Source organism: Mus caroli, unplaced genomic scaffold (assembly GCF_978045245.1).
Source record: "Mus caroli unplaced genomic scaffold, Mus_caroli_1 scaffold_2, whole genome shotgun sequence".
Lineage (NCBI taxonomy): Eukaryota > Metazoa > Chordata > Mammalia > Rodentia > Muridae > Mus > Mus caroli.
In genome coordinates this window covers 67,799,655-67,815,079 of record NW_028227257.1, presented here as the reverse complement: position 1 = coordinate 67,815,079, position 15,425 = coordinate 67,799,655, and the positions used below count along the sequence as shown (strand labels likewise).

General features: G+C 42.7%; 1 protein-coding gene across 2 annotated transcripts in view; it reads right to left on the bottom strand.

Annotated features, from left to right (window-relative positions):
- Ryr3 (ryanodine receptor 3) overlaps positions 1–15,425 on the bottom strand; it is a 569,960-nt gene that overhangs the window by 45,224 nt on the left and 509,311 nt on the right. For both annotated transcript variants that reach the window (XM_029469442.1, XM_085834580.1), the window contains 5 exons: positions 10,284–10,371; positions 10,053–10,145; positions 5,172–5,186; positions 1,861–2,031; positions 1,503–1,562 (listed from right to left, as the gene is read on the bottom strand). In XM_029469442.1, coding sequence (XP_029325302.1) covers positions 1,503–1,562; positions 1,861–2,031; positions 5,172–5,186; positions 10,053–10,145; positions 10,284–10,371 — 427 coding nt within the window. The remainder of the gene's footprint in view (positions 1–1,502; positions 1,563–1,860; positions 2,032–5,171; positions 5,187–10,052; positions 10,146–10,283; positions 10,372–15,425) is intronic.

The following is a 15,425-nucleotide window of genomic DNA, read 5'->3' as shown; positions in this document are numbered from 1 at the left end:
AGTCCTATGTTCTTCCTTTAAAGTTGTTGAAAATCCAGCTCTAAGGCACTCATCTGACATCTGACAGAAGCACCTAGCGTTCTCTCCAGGTTTCTCCCTGTGGCAGGGCAAGATAGTGCAGTTTCCTCCATCTTGTGTTCTGGCTAAGGACATTTCAGGTTTAACTAGAATTTGATCTCCTTGATAAAGGATCCCATGGAAAACTACCCAACTCCATTCTAGGAACCAAAGGTCAAGCTGTCCTAGCCAACTTCTTAGCTTCTGTTGAACTTCCTGTTTGTGTGGAACCCCCTGCAGCTAACCACTTATCTCAGCTTCACTCCTTGCTTCAAACTGCCTGCTTTTGCAAAGCTCCCTGCAGCTGGTGAGACAGATGTCAGGACAGGGCTTTTGCTTTTCAGAACCCTGCGTTCTGAGCACTTGGAGCTACCCCAAGGTCCTTGAACACTTGGGTGTGGTCCTAGCTGGCTGGAATAAACTTTCAATTGACAATACACTGTGTCTGACTGGTCTCTGGTGAGCTCCCTGTTAGATCCCCACTGTCAAGATTTAGAACTTCTTAATTTTGGGCAGTTATGATTTTTTTTTGTCATTTGTTTTTCCTAGAGTATTTTATCTTCCATTGTTACACATTTTTAGAAGAAAGAATCAGTACTTCTGTTTTCTCTCATTCTGTTAGGGTATAATGTCCCTTGCAAACAGAGCTGTTCAGAATTACAGAACTGGAGAAATCTCAAGTTGCCTTTAAATTCCCTCTATCTTTTAAATTTATTTATTTATTTACTCCCCCCCCCCCCAAGACACAAACTTATTTTCTTTCAAAAGCTTTCCAGGGTATCAGGTGCTAAAATGTCCACCCAGGAGCCTCTTTCTCTGTTCCACAAACATTGCAGTCAATAGATTCAGAGACTTAATCCGAACACCCCCTGAGATGGCCTGCTGTTCATTAGAAAGTGTAACACACACTTATCCTTGGCCTCTTCGCAATAGTAAAGGAAAAAACTAAAATTAAAGACATGGCTGTAAAGCTTAGCCTTTCTCTGTTTCTCTGTTTCTCTGTTTCTCTGTTTCTCTGTTTCTCTGTTTCTCTGTTTCTCTGTTTCTCTCTCTCTCTCTCTCTCTCTCTCTCTCTCTCTCTCTCTCTCTGTGTGTGTGTGTGTGTGTGTGTGTGTTGAGACAGGGTTTTCTGTAGCCCAGGCTGTGCTTACACTTGCTATCATAACCAACCCTGGTCTTAAACTCCTGCTCTTCATACCTTTGCCTCCCATTTGCAGCAATGAAACAGCTTTAAGACTACAGAACTTTAAAACTTGAGTGAAATGTGGTGTGGCATACATCTATAATCTTAGCACTTGGGAGGCCAAGGCAAGAGGGTCTCAATATTGAGGCTAGCCTGGACTACATAGTAAGAGTGTATCTTAACAGTCAGATATACAAAGTAAACTAAGGGGGAGGACAGGTCCTCCAGCTAGCAGGACAGCCCGTGAGAGATGAAGCATCACCTTCTCCTGCAGGTGCAGGTTATTCCGAAGATGTTCCTTGACTTCTTCATCAGTGTCCCTCTGTGGAAAGATGGAAATTTTATTCCTGTGGATCACCTTTAAAATGCAGCATAGGGTATAGGGAAGTATGGCTGGTCAGTGCACAATTTAACGGGGAACTTTCTTAGAAGAACAGGAGAGATGTAAATGAGACTTACCCCAAGTTACTGACTCCCAGACAGCTTTACAAAGCGTGTACCTCAACCCCTACCCCTGTCCCTGCCCCTGCCCCTCAGAGGACTACCACCATAAAGGAAGAGTACCGCCCACTCCTCACAGCCTTCCCTCTGCACTCAGCTGGACCACAGAGGCAGCTTACACAGCTGTATCGTGATTTTGCGAGTGAGATGAGCTCCTGGTCGCCTGGAGTACACATGTTCAAACCAATGGGCAGCATTTTCTTGAGCGCGGCCACGATAAGGGACGTCTGGATGGAATACAAGTCTCCTCGCCTCTTTGTCTTCTTCCGTTCCTGGTCCTGTCCTCCAGACTAGGAGATGATGTTGAAATAAAGAGAGGGGCTCAGTGACTCTCTGAAAGGAACTGCCTCAGCTCAGGGGTAGCTTGCTTCCTTGAGGCCCTGTCCGTACAGGTTGGGCCTTACATTTCAAAGAACAGTAAAAGAACAAAAACAAAAAATATGTTAAGCAAAACCAAAACAGATGGCCATTAAAGACCAGCCCAAACCCGAGCCTTCTCTTCTGTACATGCACACGAAACCACAGTAGCTAGACACACAGCACAGACATCCACAGTATTGGCTTACTTGATTCTGCTCCAAAGGGACAATAGTCACAATAAAAGGAATGATTTTTTATAATAGGTAAAATAACTCCCACAAGCAACAGTGCCCTTCCACTGGAATACCAGTTAACATGTGGAAGAGCGTCTATCACAGAACCAGTGGCCTGTTTCCATGGCTGAAGCTGGTATTCGATAGCCCAGGCATGCCACACGGCCTCTCCACCATGGGGCAATACAAATTCTTACAGGAAAATCGAGACTAGGACTGCTTTGGGATCTGGCTTGGTATGTGGAGAAACTATACATGAAATAAAGGAATTTTCTAAGCCTCTGGGAGTTCTTCTAAGTTTAATTTTATTTTTAATTTTTGCTTATTTGCACTTACATGTGTCTCTGTGTGGGTATGTGCACATGAGTTCGGGTCCCACAGAGGCCAGAAGAGGGTATCCAGTGCCCTGGAGCTGGAGTTTCAGGAGGTTGGGAGCTGCCTGAGGTGGGTGCTGGGAGTTGAACTGGGGTCCTCTGCAAGAGCAGCAAGTGCTCTTAACTACTGAGCACTTAACTCCAGCTGATGAGAGCTCAGGCCTTGTCACTCTTTGTGGAGTTCACTCAGCAAAGCATTAGTGGTTTTTGTTGTGTTGGTGGTGTTGGTGGTGGTTGCAGTTTCATCATTTTGTTTTGAGACAGGTCTAACTCTGAAGCCTGTGTTGGCCTCAGACTTGTGCCATTCCTGCTTCAGCCTGTCTATTCTCAGGCTTCCAGGTGTCAACTACATACCTGGCTCTAAGTGATAAATGTAAGAGAGAAATCCAACTTGCTTCACTATATGAATGATGGTAGCTCCCAAGCAAGCTACTGAAAACACTCAGCACCCACAGCATACATGGGAGTCTGGGTGCATGCAGGAGACAAGATGCTATAGCCACCTGCTTTTGATGATGCGGTGCTTGGAAGAGCAATGCTGACCCTGCTTGATAGACTCTGCCTTAGCTGAATAACCAGATGATATAAGTAGGGAGGGCTTTATGGCCTAAAATTTGTCATGGACCATCATGAGGAAATGCTGGTTTTGCTTCATGAGTGTCTGCTAACATGCAGTAGCAGTGCTATTGTTTACAATCACATGAACACCGAGTAATGTGTGCCTATCTTCTCCCCTAGAAATTGCACCTAAGGCCTAGCTCTCTTGGCCTAGGGCAGAACCCATTTATGAGATATATGGTTCCCCTTTTTCCTCTTATTTTTTAATATTTATTTTATTTTACATATGTGAGCATTTTGCCTGAATGTAGGTATGTGCCTCACGTATTTGCACCATGTGTGTATCTGGTGCCAAAGAATTCAGAAGAGGGTACTGGACCCTTTGGATCAGACGGTTGTGAACCGCCACGTGGGTGCATGAAACTGAACGGAGATCTTCTGCAAGAGCAACGCGTGTTCTTCACTACTAACCCAACTTTAATACCCGTCAACGCCCCAGACGTGTGTATTTCAAGAGAAGAGGCGGAATTAACTCTGCCTCTGGACCAACAACTATGTTCCAGCATGTGAGTGAGATTCCTAGTGACTAATGACACACTATTGAAATGTGACTTCCCCCACCCGGCTCCACAAGCAGCACTTTCAGCTGCGGATATCACCGTTTTGGAAATCAGTCTGATGAAAGAGAATTGCAGAGGCATTGTGTTCCTAGTACTCCCAAAGCACAAGTGAGCATCCGCATACAGGTTAGGAGGGCAGTAGCACACAGGACAAGGGAAGAAACGATGCAAAGGACCAGAGGAGGCCTCTCATATCCTGCCTGTGTCACACGAAGCACAGCAGAGCTCACAGAGCTTCTTAGGCTCCTTCTGTCTTCTGCCACTGAGTGGAGAACTCCAAAGGCAGAATCCACTTGCAGTCTATCACCTAAACTGTCCATTAAGGATAGAATATGCATACGAACTACATGGTATTATCTATGTATAGATGTAAACAATAACACACAGCACATGTGTAGATATGCCAAATGTCACTGTGGATTTGATATATAATTTAAATCATGTCTCAGTTACTTTTTGCTTAATTTTGCCAATATTATATTCTAATCATAACTGCTACACATACCATTTCAATATATTTGGATCATAAATAGAGCATTTCTAGTCCTCAGAACAAGCCTGAGGTCACACAGGAAGCAAGCATCTGAGACATCACTCAGATGCAACTCTACCTGGCTAAGGCTCCATTTTCCTTTTCTTCAAGCTGCATGTGCACTGGCTCTTACATGTCTCCCCTTTCCCAACACAGGGAGTTTGGAACAATAGCATTAGATATTCATTATTGAACAGAAGGAGAAGAATTTATACACAATAAACTTCAGGAACAATTGGAAAGTTCCTGCATCACGTGCATATTGTGCACAAGCTTAACATCATCTGCTGATTTCAAACTTGAGGTCAGTCCCTGGGAGACTCTCTTTGAACCATGGGAGCTTCAATCAGAGGCAGAACATATGTATAATGAAAGGGCTTGGCGGACAGGGTCACTAACAGAAATTAGAAATCTGAATCTGGTAGCACGGCAGAAGAATGAGGCTCTGAAGCTCCCGAGCCCTGCCAGGCCTGTCTCTGGTAGTACGGTAGCTGCCAAGCTAACAGAGGAGGCATCTGGATAAGGGAGAAGAGGTAGCAAGGAGACCTTGGCTAAGGCAAGGCTTGCCTGGCTTCTCCATTCCAAGGGTACATAGACCTACATTCACTCTGACAGGTAGTTGCCTTCCCTGGGGACCCACAGGTTGGAAAATCTACCTGTACTACCCCCATGGGGATCACAGCACGGAGTGGGACAGAGCCTGACACCACTAATACTAGGACAGAAAAGACACATCATGCATTTGACCTGTACCTTCACTTGCATGGCCTGTGTGGGAAGACAAAAGGAAAGAAACAAGGAGAAGAGTCAGTCAGTACAAGCAGGGATCCAAGGCATCAGGCAGCATGTTATTCATAGCTTCTTAGGCCCAGTTGCTCAGTCAGCACTACAGAAACTCAACACTTCACGTAAGCATAGCATGAAGACTGAGGAAGGTTAGGATGTAGGTTAATTTGCCTGTGAAGAATTGTATCTTCATCAAACACTTCCGGCTGGGGAGGAAGTTACCTCAGAGACCAGCCTTCCAGAATGTATGCTTTGTAGATTCCACCCACAATACCTACTCGCAGAAACTCTTGATAACTACATTGTCTCCAGTTATGCTTCCATTAACCACATGGCGCTTCAGACAATTGGCATGTACCCAAAGACCTCAGGTTTTAATTTCTCCCACCCACCACATTATCATCTGCAGGAGAACAGAGAACCAAGTTAAAGGCAATGCCTGTCGAGGTCATTTGGCACATTTAATATACAAAATATTATTAGCCTAATGTGCTATTTTAGCATTTTTCTTTTTTTATATTTTAAATTGTTTTCATTCAATGTATTTTGATCCTATTCTTTCCTCTCTCCCAATTCCTTTCAGAGCCTCTCCAACTCTCTACCTGACCAACTTTATGTTCTTTCTCTCTCTCTTAAAAAATAGTCTAAAATCAAAATGAAACCAAGCTTCTCAAAAGCATACACAGCAAGAAAACAAACAAAATGAAACAAAACCTGGACCCCTTTTCATCCTGGCTAGTTGCCATTGATAAAAATATATTTTAAAAATTACTTGAAGGGCTGGGATTTGCATAGCTTACACAGGGCCCTGAACCAGAGGAACAAAAGCACTGAACCCAGAGGAACGCAACAGAGCAAACAACAGTGACAACAGAAAGACCATGCTAAACTTTTGGGCTGGGCATGACGATGCACACTTTTAATGTCAGCACTGGAGGCTGAGGCAGATAGAAGAGCTCAAGGACAGCTTGGCCTGCATGGTAGAATCTGAGGTTATCCCAGACTACATAGTAAGACTTTGTCTCTAAATAGAGTGAGGGAGGGAGAGCGAGAGGCAGAGAGAGGTAAAGAGAGAGAGGGATGGGTAGGGGTCCTGTAATCCTATCCAGAATAATTTGAGATTACACCACAACCTAAACAACAGAGCCTCTCAAGTCTTACACTGCAACTTTTAGATCTGCTTTAAGTCAAAGGTTCCTACATCCTGAACGCTATGCCTTTATTCTTCACATATGGCTAAGTTTAAATATCTCATGGTAATCCCCAATTGCAGTTTATACACTCAAACCAACTTCACCTATCTGCTCTTAGGTCATGAACTACAGAAGTACTTTATGATCAAGCGAGTGACTTTCTATGTAGCTCTTAAGGGGAAAAAACAAAAACAAAAACAAAAAACCAAGACTCTGCAGTCTTCATGTTTTTCTGAGATATGGGAGTTTGATGAAGATACATTGCCTGGCATTGCCTGTGCCACAAGAGCACAGGGGGCTCACATCAGGTTTTGATCACAGCCAGACCTTCACTGCAGGAAGTTGTTACATTACAGAGACTGTGAGTGAAGTGATTGTAAGTCAGCTCAACATAAGATGTTAGAGGAAAGAATTTCTGGAAATTAGTTTGAGAAATGGTGCAGAGGGAGAGCATGCAAAGGGGGAGGGATCATGAGAAAAGGGAAGGGAAAGGAGGGAAGGGAGAGGGACTAGAGAAGAAATGGTAGGTGTGTGTATAAGAGCAACAGAGGTAAAAAGGGAAAGAAAGTGGGAGAGAGAGAGAGAGGGAGGGAGGGAGGGAGGGAAGCAGGGAGGGAGGGAGAGACACAAAGAGAATATGAATGTGAGATGCTTCAAAAATGTAAGGACAAAGAAAACAGAAGAAAGGATGGAAAGCAAGGAAGTGAAAGAGAATGCTGTGTGTGTGTGCGCGCACATTGAACAAAACTCACACATAATTTTGTGTGCTTTTGAAAGATACAAATATACCTTCACAAGACAATTCCTGTCCTTTTTCAACCCACTAAAACCACACCCGATTCTTGTATCTCAATGATTTATCTTAGTGTTTATAATATTGGTCAAGGACTGGCTTAATATTTCTTTGGCTAAATGCCTTCTAACTTACCATTCCCCTCCGAGGAAGCTGCCGCCGTATCATCAGAAAACAAAGTACATTTAAAAACCAAACTGAGCCAAAACATTTGCTCAGCTAGTCATATTAGCTAAATATATATCCACAAACGTGTGCTTTATAAACAAAATATACAATGAGCTTTCAAAAAAAAATCTGTGTTAGTTACCAGCAAAATAATATATCTTTGAAGAGATCTTAGAATAACTGGGTGAGAACAGCGTGGCCCACTGTATATTTTTTTGTGCTTCCTTGCCTCCAGGCATGATGTATGTATGCAGTGTGTGGCATGCAGCATTCACAGATGGATACCTCCACCAAGACCTCCATATGCACTGAAGACCTCTTCATTTATACAACACAAGAGTGCAACCAAGAACAGAGACAAATGCAAGCGATGCTGACAAGTGCCCATTCAGACAAGGTTGCAGAGAACACTTCATTGTACAGACAGAAGCAAGAGCAAGAGGGAGTCAACTGATAGGGAAGAAAAATCCTGTCCCTGGCTTCCCATAGATGGCTTTCTATCCTCAGATACTAGAAATGGCTATTTATTGGAGGCAATGAATCTGTCTTAAAGCATTCATCAAATGATATTCTATCTGACAGCTGCTGCTAAAATCTGACTTTTAACCAGACTCTCTTGGGATGGTAAGCTCAACCCCATTATACATATAGGAAAGCTGGACTCTGAGGAATTAAGTGAGTGAAACAAAGCCCTAGTTGGCACCTCAGCCACGGGTGTTTTCCTTTTTATTTCTGTCTTTCTACTACCATTTTCTCTGTTCTGAGGCAACATGGTTGGTGTGAATGCAAAATGCTCAGAAACAATTAGCGTCGAGCCTTAGTGAAAATGCAGCAGTTTGCTTTAAAGACAGCCCCTCCTAGAGGGAAATACCCATGTCTTGAGCAAGAACACTCTCTGACCGGGCAAATGCCCCCTTTTCCTCATTCAGCATCATGAAGAGATAGAATGTTATGTTAGTTTTATAGTGGATGAGTTGTGAAATGGGTTTCTATTGCTTCATTCTTTCCTAATCTAAAAGTCTGTGAAGATCCATTCATCACTAGAGAGCTGACATGGCTTTCCCCATTCCTGCTCATCGGGGATTTGGATCATTGTATCAGATTGTCCAGGATGCTAGCTGGGTCAGTCCTCAGCCAGAGGATCTACCCAGTGTAAATGATAGCATCACACTTGCCTGGGATTTACTGAATTTTGGTAGGAAATCTGGGTTAAAGGACAGCTTGTGATGGCCACAAGAGGACTCTGCAAAGGTATCTTAGATAAGCTGGAGTCTGGGAAGCCTGGGCTTGTGGTCCCCAAGTGAACAGCTGTGTCTATCAACAGGTAAATGCAAAAAGAATATGGAACACCAGATAAGTTTATGTAAAGCACCAATAAAATTCCACTGCAGTCAAGATTCTCCTTGAGTGTAATCTGTCTGCTTTGTATATGAACACAGTTCACTGTCAACTTCATTTGGCAGCATATGTTAAAAGTGTACTCTAATGTGTACTGGAGAGTAGATTGTAAACTGTACAGTCAAATTTTGGATACTAGAAGAAGTGCTAGTGTTAAAACAGATGAAAGACAGAAGAGGCAGTGCTGAGTGGCTGGAGATGACTGGAGCCAGATGCCCCACTTGGTATAGCCTCAGGTATGCAGATTATCATTGTGGGGTCATAATAGTTTCTTTCCTGCTATGCCAAGACGCTGGTTGTCCACCCCAAATGGTTACTAGAAAGGTGCTCAAGGCCCTCACTACAAGCCCATGATTCCCATCTTGCCAGACTTACCTTTCACTTCTCAGGGGTCCTCATGCACACTCCACCTCTGTGTTCCTTACAGGCAGCACCGTGCCAGCCACGAGACGGCTGTCTCTCAGCTATTACAGGCTATTTACACTTGACATACAAGCCAAACCTCCCCAAGGCACAGTTCTCAGAGAAACAGGGCCAAGAGTAAGCCACAATGCCAGTAACAAGACATCACATGTAAGGAGACTTGGCTTTTGTATGTGCAACTGAAGAAGCATGGCTAGCAATTCTCTCCAGTCAAGACAATGAAGCTTCATTCTATAGAGCTGACTGAGAATGAGATACAAGTTCACTTTCCCTCCTATAGGTCAGCTTCTTCCCTAGCCAGTAGAGTGACAGGCCCTCTTTTAAATATCTCCTGCAGGGAGATGGACAGATGTTTGGTTTTCTGAGGGCAAATGTCATGGAAAAATGAACATAGGCATTAAGAGGTCAGCACATCTGGAATAAAACAGATGCTGGCATTTCAAACAGAAAGAAACAAGCGTGAAGCCAGGGTGCATGCTGAGGAGGTGTAAAGGCAAGGTCATTTCCTCCCGACCCTTCAGAAGGCAGCTTTGCACACTTGTGCTTTTGCAGTGTGACTGTACTGGACACACTTCTATTTTAAAGCCATTCACAGCAGTGTCTGTTTTGGGGACCTCTCAAATGCCTTGGGCAAGTGTTGAGACTTCATCTTTTCAGTATACAAGCACCCCTTTATCTGCAAAGCATGAGGATGCTGCTGTTCAACGGGATCTTCTTCTGGCACGTTGTGTGTGAAACAGCAATAGAGGCTGCTGGTTATATGTGGAACCTAAGATGAGTGTGTTATTTAAGCCCCACAGAACAGGATCTAGATCCAAGACAAGGCTGAGGTCAAAGATGAAGCATCCTTAAGATGGAATTCTTAAGACTTACTTTTGACATCTTGCTTTTGCTGTCTCCAGTTAAAAATGCCAAGTTATTAATTTCATTTTGAATCACAAAATTTTGCTCTTCCCTCTTGAAGTTCTAGACCAGGGCAGGGTAGAGGAAGATAATGGAGAAAAAACAAAAAACAAACAAACAAAAAACAGCATTAAAAGAAAGCTTCTCCAGATATATACCTGTCAAAACAATTCTAAATCCAGAGCCCAGGTGTGTACTTACGTGAGATTTACACCACAGAATGAAGACCTCGGCCACCATGCGGAAGAGCTGGTCAGAATCAGGATCTGGGCTTTTGAGCCAGTTAGATCTGTATTGAGAAGCAAGGGAACAGGTACAGGAGACTCAGTAGCCATGACAATGGTCACACTCCACAAATAACAGCAGTATAGAGCTAGTTAGATTAAACTGCATTGCCATATGAGGACAGTAAGTCTCATACATTTAGATCCAGATTCAAAATAAGTATCATTTATACTTTTATCAAAGTTTTCAAGAATTGTTTCAGCAAAACAATTGTCAGATACCAACATTTCAAAACCATCACCTTTGCTTGGTTTCTTTTCTAAGTAGATGGTTAAGCCATAAGTTTGGAATGCCTTACCGACCAGATGCCTTACCGCAGAGAGAGTTGATGAATAAGCCTATGACAACAATGGCCAGTTTGGCATCCAGTCCTGCCCTGGCATTTGCTATTGGAAAGCCTCTTAAAGTCTGAACCTCATAAGCATGTTATACCCTATACCTTTGACTCTGAAAGCCAGTTTTTTGAACAGATGATTTAAAAGAATCTAAATTTTGCGTGGGGTTGTGCTTTTGAATGCATGTGTTTGCATCAGAAAGCATCAGCTCCCCTGGAGCAGGAATTACAGGGAGTTGTCAACGGGCACAGTGTGGGCACCGGGGACTGAACTCAGTCCTCTGTAACAGTAGTACTTGGATCTTCACCACTGAAACATTTCTCTAGTCCCCCAAGGCCAGTTTTCTGGATGAAAGAAAATTTTGTCTACCATTTAGACTGTCTGATCAGAAACCATATCTCTTTGTGGGTTGTGGTGTTGGGTTTGTGGTGGTGGTGGTAGTGTGGTGAAGGTGGTGGGGTTGTGATCATGGTGGTGGTGGTTGTTGTTGGGGTTGTGTTAGTGGTGGTGAGGTTGTGGCAGTGGTAGATGGTGGTGATGGTGGTGGTTGTTGTTGTTGTTGGGGTTGTGGTAGTGGTGGTGATGGTGGTGGTGGTACTGCTGGGTAGTGGTGGTGGGATAGGGCAGTGAAGACATGTGTTCATGTATAGAGGCCAGAGAACATCCTCAGGTGCCATTCTTCTTATTGTTTCTTACTGGCCTGGAATTCCATGTTGACTTGTCTGACTAGACGTCAAGCTCCAAAGATCTGCCTATCTCTGCATGCCTTTAAATAAAACAATATAAAAAATATCCCTCCCCAAACAAACAAAAATCCTGTAGTCTCTGGGGACCATACTTATAGGCAAGAACTTTACTAACTAAGCTTTTTCTCCAGTCCCAGAAACCAAGTATCTTTTATGACCTCTTAATTACCTTGGAAATCCTCTATAAATAGGCACTTTTCCCCCTTTTAAATACTAGGTTAGATTAAGACATAACCCAATAGTGACAGAACTGCTAAATTAAAGTCATACACAGTCATTTTCTATAAGTTATCTTGCCTATGTGTATCTTGTGCACTTAAGTTGTATTTCAAAAAGGCATGGTGAATTGCTATTTCCAAATTTCTGCATAGAATGATTAAACAAAAAAACACCTAAAGAAATGTTCAAAATCCTTAGTCATCAGGAAAATGCAAATCAAAACAACCCTGAGATTCCACCTCATACCAGTCAGAATGGCTAATATCAAAAACTCAGGTGACAGCAGATTATGATGAGGATGTGGAGAAAGAACACTCCTTCATTGCTGGTGGGATTGCAAGCTGGTACAACTACTCTGGAAATCAGTTTGGCAGTTCCTCAGAAAATTGGACCTGAGGACCCAGCTATACTACTCATGGGCATATGCCCAGAAGATACTCCAACATATAATAAGGACACATGCTCTACTATGTTCATAGCAGCCTTATTTATAGCAGCCAGAAGCTGGAAAGAACCCAGATGTCCCTCAACAGAGGAATGGATACAGAAGACGTGGTACATTTACACAATGGAGTAAATGTACCAGCTATTAAAAACAATGAATTCATGAAATTCTTAGGCCAATGGATAGAACTGGAAAATATCATCCTGAGTGAGGTAACCCAATCACAAAAAAACATACATGGTATGTACTCACTGATAAGTGGATATTAGCCCAAAAGCTCCAGATAACCAGTATAAAATTCACAGACCACATTAAGCTCAATAAGAAGGAAGACCAAATTGTGGGTGCTTTGGTCTTTCTTGGAAGGAGAACAAAATCTCACAGGAACAAATATAGAAATAAAGTGTGGAGCAGAGATGGGAGGAAAGGCCACCCAGAGACTGTCCCACCTGGAGATCCATCCCATATACAGTTACCAAACCCAGACACTATTGTGGATGCCAAGAAGTGCATGCTGAAAGGAGCCTGATATTGGCTGTCTCCTGAGAGGCCCCACCAGAGCCTTACAAACACAGAGGCAGATGTTCACAGCCAACCATTGGACTGAGTGTGGGGTCCCCAATAGAGGAGATAGAGAAAGGACTGAAGGAGTTGAAGGGGTTTGCAACCTCATAGGAAGAACAACAATATTAACCAACCAGACCCTCCCCACCCCAGAACTCTCAGGGACTAAGCCATCAACAAAGGAGTATGCATGCATATGTAGCAGAGGATGGCCTTGTCATGAATAAATGGGAGAGGGCTCAATAGATGCTCCAGGGCAGCGGAATGGAGGGGAGGTTGGGAGTGGGTGGGTAGGTGGGTAGGTGGAGGAACACCCTCATAAAAACAGGGTGAGGGAGGATGTGATAGAATGTTTCCAGGAGGAAGGAAGGGAGGGAGACCGGGAAAGGATAACATTTGAAATGTGAATAAAGAAACTATCAAAAAAAAAAAAAAAGAATAAACACACACACACACCACTCTTCTAGTCAACTTTTCATATCACACTTGAGGAGTGTCTTCACATTAAGCAACTACTCAACTTTCCAGGCATCAACCCACCAATTCAATCTAGACACCATCTGATCTTAGTAAATGCCCCACATATTAAAAACTCAGCCCCACAAGACTGCTCTCTACTTCACACACTAGCTTCAGAATGTGACCATCGGGCTGCGAATCAAGAGTTTTTACAGTTCTCTCTGTTCATAATTAATAAGAACAACTCATAGTTTTGGAAGTCAGCTTACTTGTTATTAATGCTTTATCTTAAATATGACTGAGGAACATGAAAAGCATAGGGCAAGAGATTATGAATGAAAATCCCTGAGAAGTAGCTGTGTCTGACTATGAACAAAAACTCCTAGAAGGAGTATCTGTGTCTTCAGAGACTGTTGAAGCGATTGGAACCTCGGTGCTGTGGAGAGATAGGAATGCTGTCGATTCCGAGGCTAATGACTACATCTTGGGCTAATTTTAGTCTTCTGGAATAGCCATTTCTTGCCCCACTCTGTATCTGAATTAACACCTTCTGATTATAGACATCAGCCTCTCGGAAGCTATGACCTTAGCAGAACATTCACTTCTGCCTATCCAAGAGCAAGGGATGCCATCAGATAGCATCTTAGGCTAACAGAATACCTACCCCATCTTGTTTTACCCACCTCTCTTGTGCACCCACCAATGCATTTTAAAGTTGCCTTGATTTATGGGTTTCTTTGTTCTGTAAAACTATAAAAATCCTGTGAGACTGTTTTCACCTTGGAACATGGAATTTGGGGCAACCTAAATCTATGTTCCTAGGCCATGGTCACTCAAAATAGTTCCAGAATAAATCCATTATTTCCTTTAAGATGTGAGCTGTAGTTTTTATGTTGACAATGTAGAAGAGGAGTCTGGAGATTCCAACCTTTCTCCAGGTACTTCACCCTCAGGGTATCTTTATGTTACTAACAGTTCAGAATGTCTCCAAACTCCAGAGTTAAGGTTTTAAAAAGAGGCTTTATTTCATAGTGTTATAGTTTGCTTCAAAGGTCAACCTGACATACCCGCGAAGGAGAAAGTTCAATTGAGCAATTGCTTCTATCAGGCTGGCCTGTGGGCTTGTCTGTAGGCTATTTGATGTAGGAGGGCCCAGACCACTGTGGGAGATAGCATCCCTAGGCTAATGGGCCATGGCTTTATAAGAATGCTAGTCAAGCAAACCAGGGGGGATAAGCTTGTAAGTAGCTTTCCTCTATGGCTTCTGCTTTAAGCTCCTTTTGTTGGAATTCCTGCCCTAGTATCTCTTAATGATGAACTATAATTTGTAAACTGAAATAAACCTGTTCTTCTCCTAAGGGTTTTTTTTTTGTTTTGTTTTGTTTTTTTTTTGTTTTTTTTTTTTTTGCTATAGAGTTCATCATAGCAACAGGAAGCAAACAAGAACACATAGGCATGGTTGGTTAAATCATTGGCTTTGGTGATTAACCCTGTCTAAAGCTCCTTTCTTCTGGAGAGGTCAAGAAGTTAGAAGGTAGGGATGAAAGTTCCCAAACATCTCATCATGTAGTTGATTCCTCATGAGTGTGAGTTCAAGTATGGTGGGATGAGGCTTATTGTGAATAACAAAAGACAAGCCTGTAACTCAGACAGTTCCAAGGGTTTTCAGAGCCCTGTTCCGGCAATCTGAAAGCCAGAATTAGATGTCCTTTTTATGAAACAAGATTTCTTTTATTTTCAAGATTACAATACACTTACATCATTTCCCTCTACACTTCTCTCCAACACCTCCCATAAGCCTTCCTTGTTCTCTTTTAAAGTTATTAACTGTTGATACACACATATAAGTGTATGCTTATATATTCCTGAATATAACCTGTTCAATCTATATAATGTTATTTCTATGTATGTTTTTAGGATTGACCATTTGAAATTGGATAAGCATATGGTGTTTTCTTCACTGGGGATGACTATTAACATACAACTGTGACACAGAAATTAAGTTTATGGCTTTTTTGGGATAAACAATTGGTTGCTGATGATAGTATGTCTTTAATTCTAGCACTTAGGTGGCAGAGGAAGGCAGATCTCTATGAATTCAAAATCAACCTGTTCTACACACTGAGACCTTTTCTAAAAAAATGGGGTGAAGGGAGAGACAATTGACTCTCACAAATAATATGAAAAATTTATGTCTTTTGTCCAATGTAGAAGATTATCAAAAACAAATTATGGAGCTGAGAAGACAGCTCAGAAAGTGAACTTCTCACTGTACAAGTGTGATGGTCCT